The 14,045-nt window shown below is 43.1% G+C and overlaps 1 protein-coding gene across 5 annotated transcripts in view; it reads left to right on the top strand.

The window, feature by feature from the left end:
* VLDLR (very low density lipoprotein receptor) overlaps positions 1-14,045 on the top strand; it is a 31,191-nt gene extending 17,146 nt beyond the window's left edge. The window contains exons 4-19 of one of the 5 annotated variants that reach the window (XM_081502655.1): positions 1,056-1,178; positions 2,850-3,221; positions 3,324-3,446; positions 3,537-3,659; positions 4,238-4,357; positions 4,461-4,586; positions 5,078-5,249; positions 6,090-6,308; positions 7,728-7,846; positions 8,416-8,555; positions 8,884-9,025; positions 9,865-10,011; positions 10,901-10,984; positions 11,365-11,445; positions 12,300-12,469; positions 13,382-14,045. In XM_081502655.1, the coding sequence (XP_081358781.1) occupies positions 1,056-1,178; positions 2,850-3,221; positions 3,324-3,446; positions 3,537-3,659; positions 4,238-4,357; positions 4,461-4,586; positions 5,078-5,249; positions 6,090-6,308; positions 7,728-7,846; positions 8,416-8,555; positions 8,884-9,025; positions 9,865-10,011; positions 10,901-10,984; positions 11,365-11,445; positions 12,300-12,469; positions 13,382-13,417 (2,297 nt within the window). In that variant the 3' untranslated portion in view covers positions 13,418-14,045. The remainder of the gene's footprint in view (positions 1-1,055; positions 1,179-2,849; positions 3,222-3,323; positions 3,447-3,536; positions 3,660-4,237; positions 4,358-4,460; positions 4,587-5,077; positions 5,250-6,089; positions 6,309-7,727; positions 7,847-8,415; positions 8,556-8,883; positions 9,026-9,864; positions 10,012-10,900; positions 10,985-11,364; positions 11,446-12,299; positions 12,470-13,381) is intronic. The other 4 variants (XM_081502675.1, XM_081502664.1, XM_081502685.1 and 1 more) reach the window with 4 other exon arrangements.

The following is a 14,045-nucleotide window of genomic DNA, read 5'->3' as shown; positions in this document are numbered from 1 at the left end:
AGATGTGAGGGTCCCCTGTGTGCCAAGTATAAGCTTTTAGATGCAGAGTTTCTCATGTTATGAGAAAAAAATCTACTGCTGAAGGGGTAAGGTGACTAGAAACAGGATGATATGAGTGGTTTTAAGAAACATGTAACCTCAAGTTATTTAAGTAGGGAGCTTACAGCTTGTTCTTATATGAGAGAAACTTCATAGGTATGCAAATACACATGTGTCCTTAGGCTTGACATTCAGGAGAAAGTCTATGAGATCATAGAGGAAGATGATGTGGAATAGATAAATTAGAATCATTTGCATATCCTGGTGAAGAAAGTTTTCATGTTCCTTCTAAGGCAGTAGAGGCCTGTTAAAGCACTAAAAGTGGAAGTCTAATATGAACAAAGGTTATGTCTGGAATATAAGATTACAAAGGAAAATTAAGCAAAAAGGAAGAGACGTGTGTTAACTGTAGTTTTCCAGGCAAGAAGTAAGGTGAGCAATAAGAGCACTGGCCAAAGGAGGTGAGTTAGCATAGGTGAAGATGGGTTCCATAAAGATCCAGCTCCAAGTTTTAGTGGGGGATGACCCTGTAAAGTCAAGAATTAGAGGGTGCCCCTACTTCGCAAGATGTCAATCTGAAGGAGGCCTGTGAAGAAATTCAGGCAAAAGAAGACTTCATAGGTATTAGACCATCTGGCTTTTAATGAAGTTGGCATTAGTTGCCAATATCTGGGTGTGTCACCTGATACCCAGCAAATACATAATGGTCAAGGAGCAGGCCAGCCAAGGAACCCAACCATGCCAAACAAAACAAAAGCCAGGAGTGCACACGCCACAGAACCTTGATGGAGTAGCACGGTCAAGGCTCTCGGGGGGACTGCCAGGTAGTCTAGGCTGGCCTGGCTCCCCGGCCATGGAGCCGACGGAAGATCGGCCCAGGCTCCAGCTAGTCAGTCGAATTTCAGCTGTGTGCCCGGCCACTGAGTTACAGATCTCACCACTCCCAGGCAGCACAGGAGCAGCAGCTTTGTGCTGATGAGTTCGGAGGCTCTTTTGAGACTGTATGTCATCAACAGATATGAGAACATGCCGCATAAATGAAATCAGCTGTGGCGCCCGCTCCACTCAATGTATCCCAGTGTCCTGGCGGTGTGATGGTGAAAATGATTGTGACAGTGGAGAAGATGAAGAAAACTGTGGTAAGAAGATCAGTGTTGAGTGGCTTAACCCAAAGACCCTCTTGCTCCAAGAAGGGTGGGCGTGAAGGTGCAGTTGACTTGACTTGCTTTCTAGTGACTTCACTACCTGCTCGACTCCTTGTCTTTCCTACCTGCCCTCAAACTCAGAGAAGTGTGCATGGTAACTGACCATTGCTTGCTTGGCTGGTTGTTCTAGGCAAATAGAAATAAGAAGGTAAGTCCTCCAAGGCACTTCCATGTAGAGGTGGCTCAGTGAAGCAGCAATTGTGTGAACTCTTGTCTCGGTTAGGACAGCAGCTCGTGGGCCTTCCTCACTTGGGCTCCGTCAAACGAGGAGACTAAAGCCAGCAAACACATCCCCAGGTCGAAACTGGATCTGCCTAGTGGCATAAATTACTTGAGTCTCACACAAGCATTCCTCAGCCCCCAAGCTAGATTCTCTTTTAACCTTTCCAAAAGCTAAACTGGCACAGAAGGACAAATTAATGTCTTGCTGGCGATACCCAAAGAAAACTAGCCAACCAGTGGTACCTTTGTCTCCTATCACAGCTTCTACCTGTAAAAACTAACTCTGTTTCCTAGCCTTTCATGTTTCTGCTCTTGGAAAACGTGTAATGAAATGCTCCATGTTAAAGGTGAGGCCCTGGGAAAATCTTTAGGTTGAACAGACATTGTGTTGAATGTTCTTTCAAGCATCCACCTTTTTATAGGGCCTTTAAAACCACAGCTGCCGAGCTTGACAGGCATAAGCCTCCTGATGCAGTAAGTGTACAATGAGTTGAGGGCACTTGTGGTTGAAACACCAGTCTTGCATGTAGAAGTCACAACCCAAGGTCATTACCATTGCACCTAGTCCAATGAGTTTTGGCATTGAATCCTAGAACTGAGCTTTATGTACTGGTAAGCCATGGAGCTGCCAAATGTTTCCTTCTTCAATCTAGACTTTGCTTCCCAAGAGAGTCGTGGTCTCCACCCCAATTACCACCAAATTTTGACCTCTATTAATTTGGCAGGAATCTGAGTCAAAGTATGAACTGACTAGCTTATCATTATTAGCACACCTGGCTGCTAGATTGCAGTTCTAGCCCCAGAAGTGACTTTCTAAAACTTGAAAATATTTAAGACAAGTTACTCCTGATTCTGATTGGAAAGACCAAAAGAGAAGGAACCGTGTATGGTGGTATAATACATGGAGGCTTCTTTTTGGTGATGGTGTCAAAATGCTTATTAGGAGTGAATGTTTGCTCGTGTACCTGATGCCTGATCATCTTAGCTCAGAATGTGGCCTGGCCTGATGAGCAGTGTAACCATTTAAAGAGAACTCATGTCCACCTTTCCCAAAGAGGTATCTTGTGACAGTTTAAGTTATTAATTGCTGTCCCTTTAAGATGCTTCTCATCCCAAATGAATTTATAGTCTTCATCTATTTTCTCATTCCTTCATTTCTGTTCCTCTTCAAATGTCCTTGCCTGTTTTACACGTTAAAGCTGTTTCCTGGTGTTCTGGGCAATATTGATATAATCCAACTTTCGCTTTTAAGTTAGAAACCCCAGCAGAAACCCCAGAAAGCTGGGGTTCATGATCCATGACCTGCATGTTAGATTTGGGGACAAGAGGCTTGAAAGGACAAGTCCTGATGAGTTTTCAATGGGACATCTTCTCTCTCAATAGGCAACATAACGTGTAGCTCTGATGAGTTCACCTGCTCCAGTGGCCGCTGCATCTCCAGGAATTTCATGTGCAATGGCCAGGATGACTGCAGTGATGGCAGCGATGAGCTGGACTGTGCCCCACCGACCTGCGGTCCCCACGAGTTCCAATGCAGCACCTCCTCCTGCATCCCCATCAGCTGGGTGTGCGATGACGACGCAGACTGTTCGGACCAGTCGGATGAGTCTCTGGAGCAGTGTGGCCGCCAGCCAGTGATCCACACCAGGTGCCCAGCCAGCGAGATCCAGTGCGGCTCTGGCGAGTGCATCCACAAGAAGTGGCGATGCGATGGGGATCCCGACTGCAAGGACGGCAGCGATGAGGTCAACTGTCGTAAGTCGCTTTCCTGTCAGTGTGGCATGCTCACTTCTCACCCAGGTATCCACCAGGGACATTTCGGCTGACTTCACCCTGTGCCATTCTCTCCCCCTGTAGCTTCCCGAACCTGCCGGCCCGACCAGTTTGAGTGTGAGGACGGCAGCTGCATCCATGGCAGCAGGCAGTGTAACGGCATCCGAGATTGTGTGGACGGTTCTGATGAAGTCAACTGCAAGAACGGTAGGGGTCCCCTGGCTGTGGGTTGTTAGTCCAGCGATTGCCCTGATCACACCCACTGATGGAATCTCTCTTCCATGTCTCGGTTTGTAGTCAATCAGTGCTTGGGTCCCGGGAAATTCAAGTGCAGAAGTGGGGAATGCATTGATATCAGTAAAGTGTGCAACCAGGAGCAAGACTGCAGGGACTGGAGTGACGAGCCCTTGAAAGAATGCCGTAAGTGAAGGGATTGCGTGAGGACAGAGTTGGGCAGGTTAAGTAGACCCAACAGAGCTAATGCAGTTTGGAGCTGCCTAATGCCTGGGTATCACCGACTCGATGAACATGGGTTTGGGTAGACTCCAGGAGTTGGTGATGGACAGAGAGGCCTGGCATGCTGCAATTCATGGGGTCGCAAAGAGTCGGACACGGCTGAGCAACTGAACTGAACTGAATGCCTGGGTAAACTACTTTAATAAATTAGGTTCAGTTGCTGGGCTTAAAAGTGAAATGTTATGACTTAAAAGTGCTGACAAAGTAGTTCATAGTTTCACCCCCTTAACGATAACCAGTCAGCAATAGAGAACCTTGACTAAATACTGCTTAACCAACTGTTAACTTGCCAAGAGATTGGGTTTACTATTCCCCCAATACAGGCTGAGATGTATATCTGTAAGGCACATTATTAGATCTTGAAAAATCATGGGTTTGACTAGACTATCTAGACAAGTTATCACAAATAGCCTGAATTTTAAATGTTAATAGATCAAATATCAATTTGAGTATTGAGTAACTCTACTACCTTTTTATTTCAGATGTAAATGAATGCTTGGTTAATAATGGTGGATGCTCCCATATCTGCAAAGACCTAGTTATAGGCTATGAATGTGACTGTGCAGCTGGGTTTGAACTCATAGATAGGAAAACCTGTGGAGGTGAGTTGAAGAACAGAGCCTGAGCCCAGGGGTGATGGGAAAGGTCAGAAGATCTCTGTAGGTCATCTAGGAATAGCGAGACTAATTCTAATTTCCCTCCTAGATATTGATGAATGCCAAAATCCGGGAATCTGCAGTCAAATTTGTATCAACTTAAAAGGCGGTTACAAGTGTGAATGTAGTCGTGGTTATCAAATGGATCTTGCCACGGGCGTGTGCAAGGCAGTAGGTAAATGGACTTGGATTGGTGTTGCTCTAGTACCTTTATGAGCAAGTGCTCATGAAAAGTGCAGCTGGTGACTACAACAGCCAGATGAAATATGAAAATAAAATAGTACTTGAGAGCAATGCTAGTAAATTCACAGTGCAATTGCATATGGTAGATAGCAAATCATTACCCCAGATGCCTGCCTTGGTCAATTCCTTTTACATGTGTATCATGAATACCTGCTTATTCTCTGCTTTCAAAATTTGAGTGCAATTCAAATAAGTAACTTATTCATCAGCTGCCCTGTTTTGTTGAATGCTGTGACCCAAGGACTGCCTTCTTAAACGGTAGGAAGCGCTTGCAGGCCCAGGGGCATGGACTTCAGGAAGAGTACTCCTGAAGTGTTCATCAGTGCCCTCACTTTTTAAGTGCTCCTCTATTGGGAGGAAGTAACTTGGAAGGACCTTGTCTTCTTTCAGCAAAACTAAATTAATCTGACTCCTGTCTTGCAGGCAAAGAGCCAAGTCTGATCTTCACCAATAGACGAGACATCAGGAAGATTGGCTTGGAGAGGAAAGAATATATCCAACTAGTTGAACAGCTGAGAAACACTGTGGCTCTCGATGCTGACATTGCTGCTCAGAAACTATTCTGGGCTGATCTAAGCCAAAAGGCCATCTTCAGGTAACTTACAGTTCCATTCTTGGAGTCTTGGTCTAAGTCATTGTCACTGGCCTTTTGAAGGTTTGGAGGAATTTCCCTCGTCTCTAGTTCCAGTCTAGCATTGAATGTCAGGAATGTTAAATCTAAGGGTCTTCCCAGGTGGCGCTAGTGGTAAAGAACCCACCTGCCAATGCGGGAAACTTGAGATGCGGGTTCAGTTCCTAAGTTGGGAAGATCCCCTGGAGGAGGGCATGGCAACCCATTCCAGTATTCTTGCCTGGATAATCCCATGGACAGAGGAACCTGGCAGGCTACAGTCCATAGGGTCACAAAGAGTCAGACACAACTGGAGCAACTTAGCACACATACACATTAAATCTAAACACTGATTCTTTAATTATTAAATTACTATCTGTTCCTCATTTGAAACTAACAATCACCTGTAAAATAAACGATGGCTACAATTATAAGATTATAACAGGTAACGTCTTAATTTCTCTGATGGTCTCCCTTTTTTTTCCAGTTAGTTGAGTTAGTTCATAGTTGCTACAACTAGAATGGTAGTGGTAGCTTTTTCTTAATGGGAACTGTAGAAACTCAGATGATGGTTACTGAAGCAAATAGCTTCACTTAAGAGTATGGTGTTCTTGCAAGTAGAATGCAGACCAACAACAAGATCACCTACAGTGTTAGTAATTTGGAATTGGTAAGCAGCATGGTTACATAATTTGAGTGTTGAACTATGGGGTTATTAGAGTTCATTTTGAACAAAGTAGTTGACCATTTTGTGAGCAGCAAGTCCATTCTCCAGGCTCCGATGGTGTCAAACTCTTAAATTTCTTGTGACCTATTCTGTTTCAGTGCCTCAATTGATGACAAAGTTGGTAGACATGTTAAAATGATCGACAATGTCTATAATCCTGCAGCCATTGCTGTTGATTGGGTGTACAAGACCATCTACTGGACTGATGCGGCTTCTAAGACTATTTCAGTAGCTACCCTAGACGGAGCCAAGAGGAAGTTCCTGTTTAACTCTGACTTGCGAGAGCCTGCCTCCATAGCTGTGGACCCGTTGTCTGGGTTTGTATTCTGTGTTTTTCATCACATAGACTTTCAGATGCTATCTGTGTAGGTCAGGAGCTTTCCTTGTGCCTAAAATAGTACTGAAATCCCAAGATTTAACAGCTCCCCACAACAAAGAATTATCTAGTACAAGATGTCAGTGGTGCCATAGTTGAGCAAGCTGGAAATGGACTCATCTATATTACAGGCCGTCCCTGTGCAGATGACTGCTGGTTCACATGAATGAAACAACAATTCTGATTTGAGATACATCGAAGCTGTATCTAAACCCTTATGCGCACCTAGCTTCTGTGCAAGTGATTTTTTACACTGAAGTATAGTTGATTTACGATGTGTTAATTTCTGCTGTTTAGCAAAGTGATGCAGCTGTGTGTGTGTGTGTGTAGGGCTTCCCTCATGGCTCAGATGGTAAAGAATCTACCTGCAATGCAGGAGACCTGGGTTCAATCCCTGGGTTGAGAAGATCTCCTAAAGAAAGCAATGGCAACCCACTCCAGTATTCTTGCCTGGAAATATATATATATATATATCTGGAGATATATAAATATATATACACACACACACACACACACATATATATATACACACATTCTTTTTCATATTCTTTTCCTTTATGGTTTATCACAAGATATTAAATATAGTTCCCTGTGCTATACAGTGGGACCTTGTTGTTTATCCGTTCTATATATAATAGTTTGTATCTGCTAATCCCAAACTCCCAATCCATCCCACTCCTCTCCCCCACGTCCCTCTTGGCAACCATAAGTCTGTCTCTGTGTCTGTGAGTCTGTTTCTGCTTCATAGATAGGTTCATTTCTAAATGCAAGTGATTTAATTTTTGTCTGAACACTTTTATCAGGTTAGCTCTGAATGATCCAACCTAAGTAGTCACATGAGTTGTGAGGATTTTGGTAACCACGTTATCTCTAGGCTTTCATCTAAGTGTGCAAGTTGTCTGAAAGTCCAGTGAAAATAAATAAACCTCTCTAGAAACATTTCACTGAGGACTTCCTCCAAATTGCCCCTAAATAATATAGGAAAGCAACTATCAGCAATTTGACCAAGGCTGTAGTAATCACAATTGGCTCCCATGAAGCCTCACTAGAACACAGCCCAGCCCTGGGTGTCTGTAAAACTTACCAGATACTTGTCTTTTACTCTCTTAAAAGCATTGGCCTTTCATAAAGGAAATATATAACCTGTGACTTTGGGCTGAAGTTTAATGTCAGACTTACATAGTTTAATATAGTTAATAATGAGCTCGTCGATCCAGTGCTAACTTTTGTTTACCCAGAACATAACTTTGACCCTTAAGTGGTTAGAGTTTTCCATTTACTCTTTGAACGTTTATGTCTCAAGCTACAACCTTATTCCTTCTAAACCACTGAAACTGATTTCTAATTTAATTCTTCCCAGCTTTGTTTACTGGTCAGACTGGGGTGAACCAGCTAAAATTGAAAAAGCAGGGATGAATGGGTTTGACAGACGGGCACTGGTGACAGCGGACATCCAATGGCCCAATGGAATTACACTGGGTATGTGTGTTCTTCCTTCCTCAACCACAATTCGACTGTCTGCAGAGTTTTACTAATCTCTGTAGCAAATGCTGGACTACAGCAAACAACTCTAAGGTTGTTTCTTAAGCGGGGGATTTGTGATGAGAAGAACCAAACAGTACAAGTGGAATGGTGGACTTAACAAATCACTTGCTCCATAATTACTAGCTTTTCTATCCATCTGGGGCTAATCTGTGACATGTATTAGGGGAACTCTCATCATAAACACTCCTGACTTGGTGCCTTACATTTCCTGAATTTCAGGGTACTTCTGGCTCCTAAGGGGAGAACAACAAAATGCTGGCCTCTTTTAATACTTCTATGATATCACTAACACTTTGAGTCAGTTACTTTGACAATCTCAGGTACCCCTTGAGTCCCCCCAGATGAATATGGGTACAGATTCTGCATGCTGCTTCACAAGATTTGGGGGACCCTGTAAAGAACCCCTGTTAGAGGAGCAACAGTGAAAGCAGAGTCCTGGATTCCTTAGATATTTTAAATGGAAGCAGACCAGTTCTGACTTCTGACCATTCTTTTCCTACCAGACCTTATAAAGGGCCGCCTCTATTGGCTGGATTCCAAATTACACATGTTATCCAGCGTGGATTTGAACGGCCAAGATCGCAGGATAGTCCTGAAGTCTCTGGAATTCCTAGCTCATCCCCTGGCACTCACAATATTTGAGGTAAGATGTGTGTCTCACATTTAAGCATATACCTCTGAGTTACTGTAGCAGCTTGGAGAGAAAGAATAGGGGAAGGAGGGAAGGATGGAGGGGCATGACTTGAGAAACCTAAACCTGGGCCATCACCTGAAACCTGGGCCAATTGACATGCTGATTCCTCATAGCATTTTAAGAACCTGAACTTGCTTCTCTTAGAGTTTTACATCTGACGTCCCAACCTAGCCTTAAATACATTTAATCCGTTAAATTGGCAGTAAATAATAATGACCTTAGAGACTGACTCATGTTGATCCTACATGTACATACTAATTTGGGGGTTCTGTTTTAGGATCGTGTCTACTGGATAGATGGGGAAAATGAAGCAGTCTATGGTGCCAATAAATTCACTGGCTCGGAGCTGGCCACTCTAGTTAACAACCTTAATGATGCCCAGGACATCATTGTCTATCACGAACTTGTACAACCATCAGGTATCGTGGGGAAGCAGAGCCCCTCTGGCTACTTTCAGGGCAGCAGCCTGACACAGTGCCCTCTGGGTATCAGCAGCTCCCTAGCAACTCAACTTACCCCACGATGGAAATTTCCCCCTACTGGATCCTCCCTCTAACCCTTCAGACCTGGTGCTCAGTATAGTCTGACTTACAGGTCCAAGAGCTTCAGAACTTCAGCTCTTAGCTTCCCTCCCAACTGTCAGCCTCCTGACTTTTATATCAATCCCTTCCATCCCCCTTGGCATTCATTCCTTCTTGCTACAACTATTGCACTAAGCCTCCAGAGTAGCTTTTATGCCATCACCTTTCCCTCTCTCTCCACCATGACACCTCTTGTATGGAACTGTATAGATGCTCAAACACATCTGGTCATGTGGTCTCCTGCTCAGAATATGTGACTGGTTCTGCCTAAATGAAACCTCTAAGCCTCCGCATAGCTGGGTTCCTCCCATTCCATGGGAGTGAGACAAAGCCAGAAGAGCATGCTTCTCTCCTTCCTCTGAGCCTTTGCTGTAAGCTTTGGACCGATAGTGAAGCCAGGTCTGCTCACTCACCTCCTTTCCCCACCTCCTCCCTCCATACATCTGTGTACAGCATAACTCTTTTCCTACTTGCAAGAAGTTTCTCTGGCTCTGTGTGTCCTTTGAGCATGCTGCCTGTACTCCTACTATTTATCCTTCATGAGTATTGGCTTAACTTTAGGGGATGACAGAGCAATCCTTAGAGACAAGGACTCATGTCTTCAGCATCTAGAACCAAGCTTTATGTATAGCAAGCACTGGAAGACCCATTTTGAAAAGACTTTTCTTTCTGAATAGGTAAAAACTGGTGTGAAGAAGATATGGAGAATGGAGGATGTGAATACCTCTGCCTGCCAGCCCCACAGATTAATGACCACTCTCCAAAATACACCTGTTCCTGTCCCAATGGATACAATCTAGAGGACAATGGCCGAGAGTGCCAAAGTAAGGCTTTTTCCTTTTCAACCATAAGCAGGACCTACAACAGGCAACAGGATAAAACACTAGCTATAAAAACTAGCCTGGATTTTAAGAATTCTGTTTTAACTCACTCTTGGAATAAATTAGAGAACATATCTGCTACCATTACACACCAACAGTTCATGTCACTCCTTGAGGACTGACTTCTAACTCACATAAGATGAGTTTATAGGTGACTATACCGATTTGTACCAACTAGTCCCATAACAGCACTGACCCAGCCAACTTGCAGATTCTTAAAGTCTTAACATTGTTCTCCAGAGAGAGAGGTCTGAAATGAGGCTTAAAGAATGCCAGGGTTCCAGGAAAACTTCTGGCCCCAGTGGGTGACATTATCTTAAACTCATACTTGAATGAAACTTGCATCTTGGTGTCCTGTTCTTAGCTTTTGACTAAGTGGCAAGTTAAAACTTACATATTGTGAATAAGGATCTCATAATGTGAGGTTTTTATTAGCATGATACTGCGTCCCTGCAGGGACAAGCTCAGTTTACTGAGAAAGCAATTACAAAACAATTTGACAGTGAGACTAGTATGCCTGGTAATATGGTTTTGAGAGCATTTCTTGCAACTTCCAGGAGCCTGGGACTTTGCTTAGAGAGGTCAGTAAGTGTGGCTGTATATCTTTTCAAACTGTCAAATTCCCAGTGCTTACAGTTCTGCCCAAAGACTTGTATATCTGTGGTTTTGCTGAGGTTTCCCTTAGTTTTAACACATCTACCATGCAACTCGGTTCACCAGTGGTTTGTCAATTTCCCAGTGTTAAAATAAGCCACCACATGGCTTGTCTGGACTAAAGAGCTAGCCACTCTGGAACCTTGGCATTAACCAGGTTCTTGATTTTATAATTCAGGTACTGCAACTACTGTGAATTACAATGAGACAAAAGATACCAACACAGCAGAAATTTCTCCAACTAGTGGACTAGTTCCTGGAGGTATTGGGTTCAGTACCGCAAACGGTTAATCTCAACTAACAGCCACACTCTTTGTACCTGTCCCTTACATCATTAATGCAGCCTTTAACTCCTCGTTCTGCCCCTAACTGGTAACCTGTATTTAAACTCCAAAGTCTTAGAACCTGCAGCTCTTAGCCTGACCTGACTTAGTAAGGCATCTGTGAGAGAGCTGTTGGTAAAATGGCTATTATAACATAGACTCACAAATACTTCTAGACCAGTTGTTCTTGGTATACAGTTGGAGTAGATACTGAACAGCAATGGTGGATGCAAGAGGGCATGAGGCTCTCTACCAGGTGGGTGAATTTCTAAGTCTGAATTCAGATCCTTCTAAACTGATTTCCTTTATTCCTCTGTAGGGATCAATGTGACCACAGCAGTATCGGAGGTCACTGTTCCCCCTAAAGGGACTTCTGCTGCCTGGGCCATCCTTCCCCTCTGTAAGTACATTCCCCACAAATCTGGATCCAAGGAACTTCATAGGTACTGGATGGCTGTTTCTAGTTCATCTAGAGATGCCCTTCCCATAGTTCCTTGTACTGTCACTGCACTGCGGACACTGAATCACCTTTGCTCCCTCCCCAAGCTGGCATGCTCATTTAAGAGTCCATAACCTTCTCTACGGTGGTGTCCTTAGCACAGCAACTGGCAGGCATGAATGTTCAATTGTTATGTTCAAGGTGCTCACTGCTTTCTACTTCAGAGTTGTTTGTCTGGCTTTATCCCCTTTCATAATAAGTCCCTTCCAGTGAAGAGCACTTTTCTGTTCCCCTTTGAAATATGTATAATGCTTCATACAGAGGAGATACATGAATTCTTAAACGATTTCTTGAGGAGTTATAGAAGGTACATTAAAAATAGTTAAGCCTTTTCAAGCCCAGAGAGAAGAACCTCTAACACTATTCTAGGGCATGTGAAATGTAAGGCACTATGCTACAGTGGTCTCTTTATCCTAAATTATGGGATTCCAAGCTTAGCGAACTCACCAGGAGCTCCATCTGAAGACCTCTCCAGAAGCTTCTGAAATTTGAACTCAGCCTGGAGAGGAGCCAAGGACTCCACACCTGGCCAGACGGAGGTGTCTAGCTATGCATCAGAGTCTATAGAACAACACAACCTCTGGTCTGAACTTGTTTTAAGCTCCCACCCCATTTATATTCTAACTTTTAGTCATCCCAGCTTCCTAAAACATGAAGATTTTATTAATGTTAACAATCACGGATTCTTTAGCATCCTCCTTTTTTGTATGTTTTGAGACTAGACCTTGCTTAGGCACCTTCTAACTTTTTTTCAGTGCTCTTAGCAATGGCAGCAGTCGGTGGCTACTTGATGTGGCGGAATTGGCAACATAAGAACATGAAAAGCATGAACTTTGACAATCCTGTGTACTTGAAGACCACTGAAGAGGACCTATCAATAGACATTGGTAGACACAGTGCTTCTGTTGGACACACGTACCCAGCAGTAAGTCAGCTCTGTTTCTTTATGTACATGACTTGCAGTCAGACATTTTAGAAAGGAGACCACAACACAAGCTATGATTGCCTGGGCTGGAAAGAGCCATTAGAACCATAGAGTCACCAAATATTGGGTTGGTCAAAAAGTTTGTTTGGGTTTTTCATAAGCTATTATCGAAAAACCCAAACAAACGTTTTGGTCAACTCAGTACTTCATCTACTCCCTGAAGATTAGACAGTCTAGCCTGTTAGAATTTAAGTCATTTGACAACTGTTTGCCCTGAACAGAATGACAAGTCAACTTAAGAACATCATTGTACAAGTTAAGATATTTTGGGTTATGGAAACTACATGTAAATATTAGCATGAACCAAAGATCTCCTTTTTGGACTTAAAGCAGGTGCCTATAGGGTGGTTGACTTAAAGTCAGTGTATTGAGCAACGTTCATTTAGCCAAAATGACCAGATGCTTGAAAATCACCTATCCCACTTCACAGAGCTATCTTTCCTTTCAACACTGGAGTCAGTGGCTTGATCTTCAATTGAAACCAACCTGGAGTGTTTATCCTTCACTTTTGGAACAGTCTGAACAAAACAAGTGCAGAGCTCTGGTGAAGCAAGAGTGGTGGTCAGTTCATGCCACATGTGTGTCTTTTCACATTTTTATCCACAATCTAAGGTCATTCAGGAGAATAGGCAGAATCAGTCACACTATTTTCTCTGTTTACCCAGTAAATATAGTTGAATTCAAGTTAAAATGCATTAGTGATGCAACTAAGTACAGTTTGGGGTCTGGCTTCCCTTCTGGGCACCTTTGGTCTCTGAATGAACAACTCAAAAACAAGGTTTGCTTTAGAAAATGAAGTTGCTACCAGCAAAGGAATCACCAAACTCACTCCATGCTTTTTCTCTTCCACAGATATCAGTTGTAAGCACAGACGATGATCTAGCCTGACTTCTGAGACAAGTCACGACCTTTGAGGTCTGAACCAGTGAAACCCCTCACTTTGGAATGGTAACCAAGCCAACAGCTGAAGCCTGTTTCTTCCTCCCATCTGGAAGAACATCGAGATATCTTTGCGTGGATCAAGCTTGTATACTTAATCATTTTTATATTACTTTTGTAAATATTCCCATCCACATTCTCCTTCAGTTTTGGATGTGGTTACCAAAAGTATCTGTAACCCTTGAATTTCTAGACAGTATTGCCACCTCTGGCCAAATATGCACTTTCCCTCGAAAGCCATATTCCAGCAACGAAACTTGTTCTATAGTGTATACCACCTGTACATACGTTGTATAGGCCATCTGTAAATATCCCAGAGAACAATCACTATTCTTAAGCACTTTGAAAATATTTCTATGTAAATTATTGTAAACTTTTTCAATGGTTGGGACAATGGCAATAGGATAAAACGGGTTACTAAGATGAAATTGCCAAAAAAAAAATTTGTAAACTAATTTTGTATGTATGAATGAAATCTTTGACCTCAATGGAGGTTTGCAAAGACTAAGTGTTCAAACTACTGTACATTTTTTTTTCCAAGTGCTAAAAAAAAATTAAACCAAGCAGCTTAACCATG

This window comes from Giraffa tippelskirchi, chromosome 1 (assembly GCF_054371585.1).
Source record: "Giraffa tippelskirchi isolate mGirTip1 chromosome 1, T2T-mGirTip1v1.2.pri, whole genome shotgun sequence".
Taxonomy (NCBI): domain Eukaryota; kingdom Metazoa; phylum Chordata; class Mammalia; order Artiodactyla; family Giraffidae; genus Giraffa; species Giraffa tippelskirchi.
This window is presented reverse-complemented; position numbering and strand designations above follow the sequence as displayed.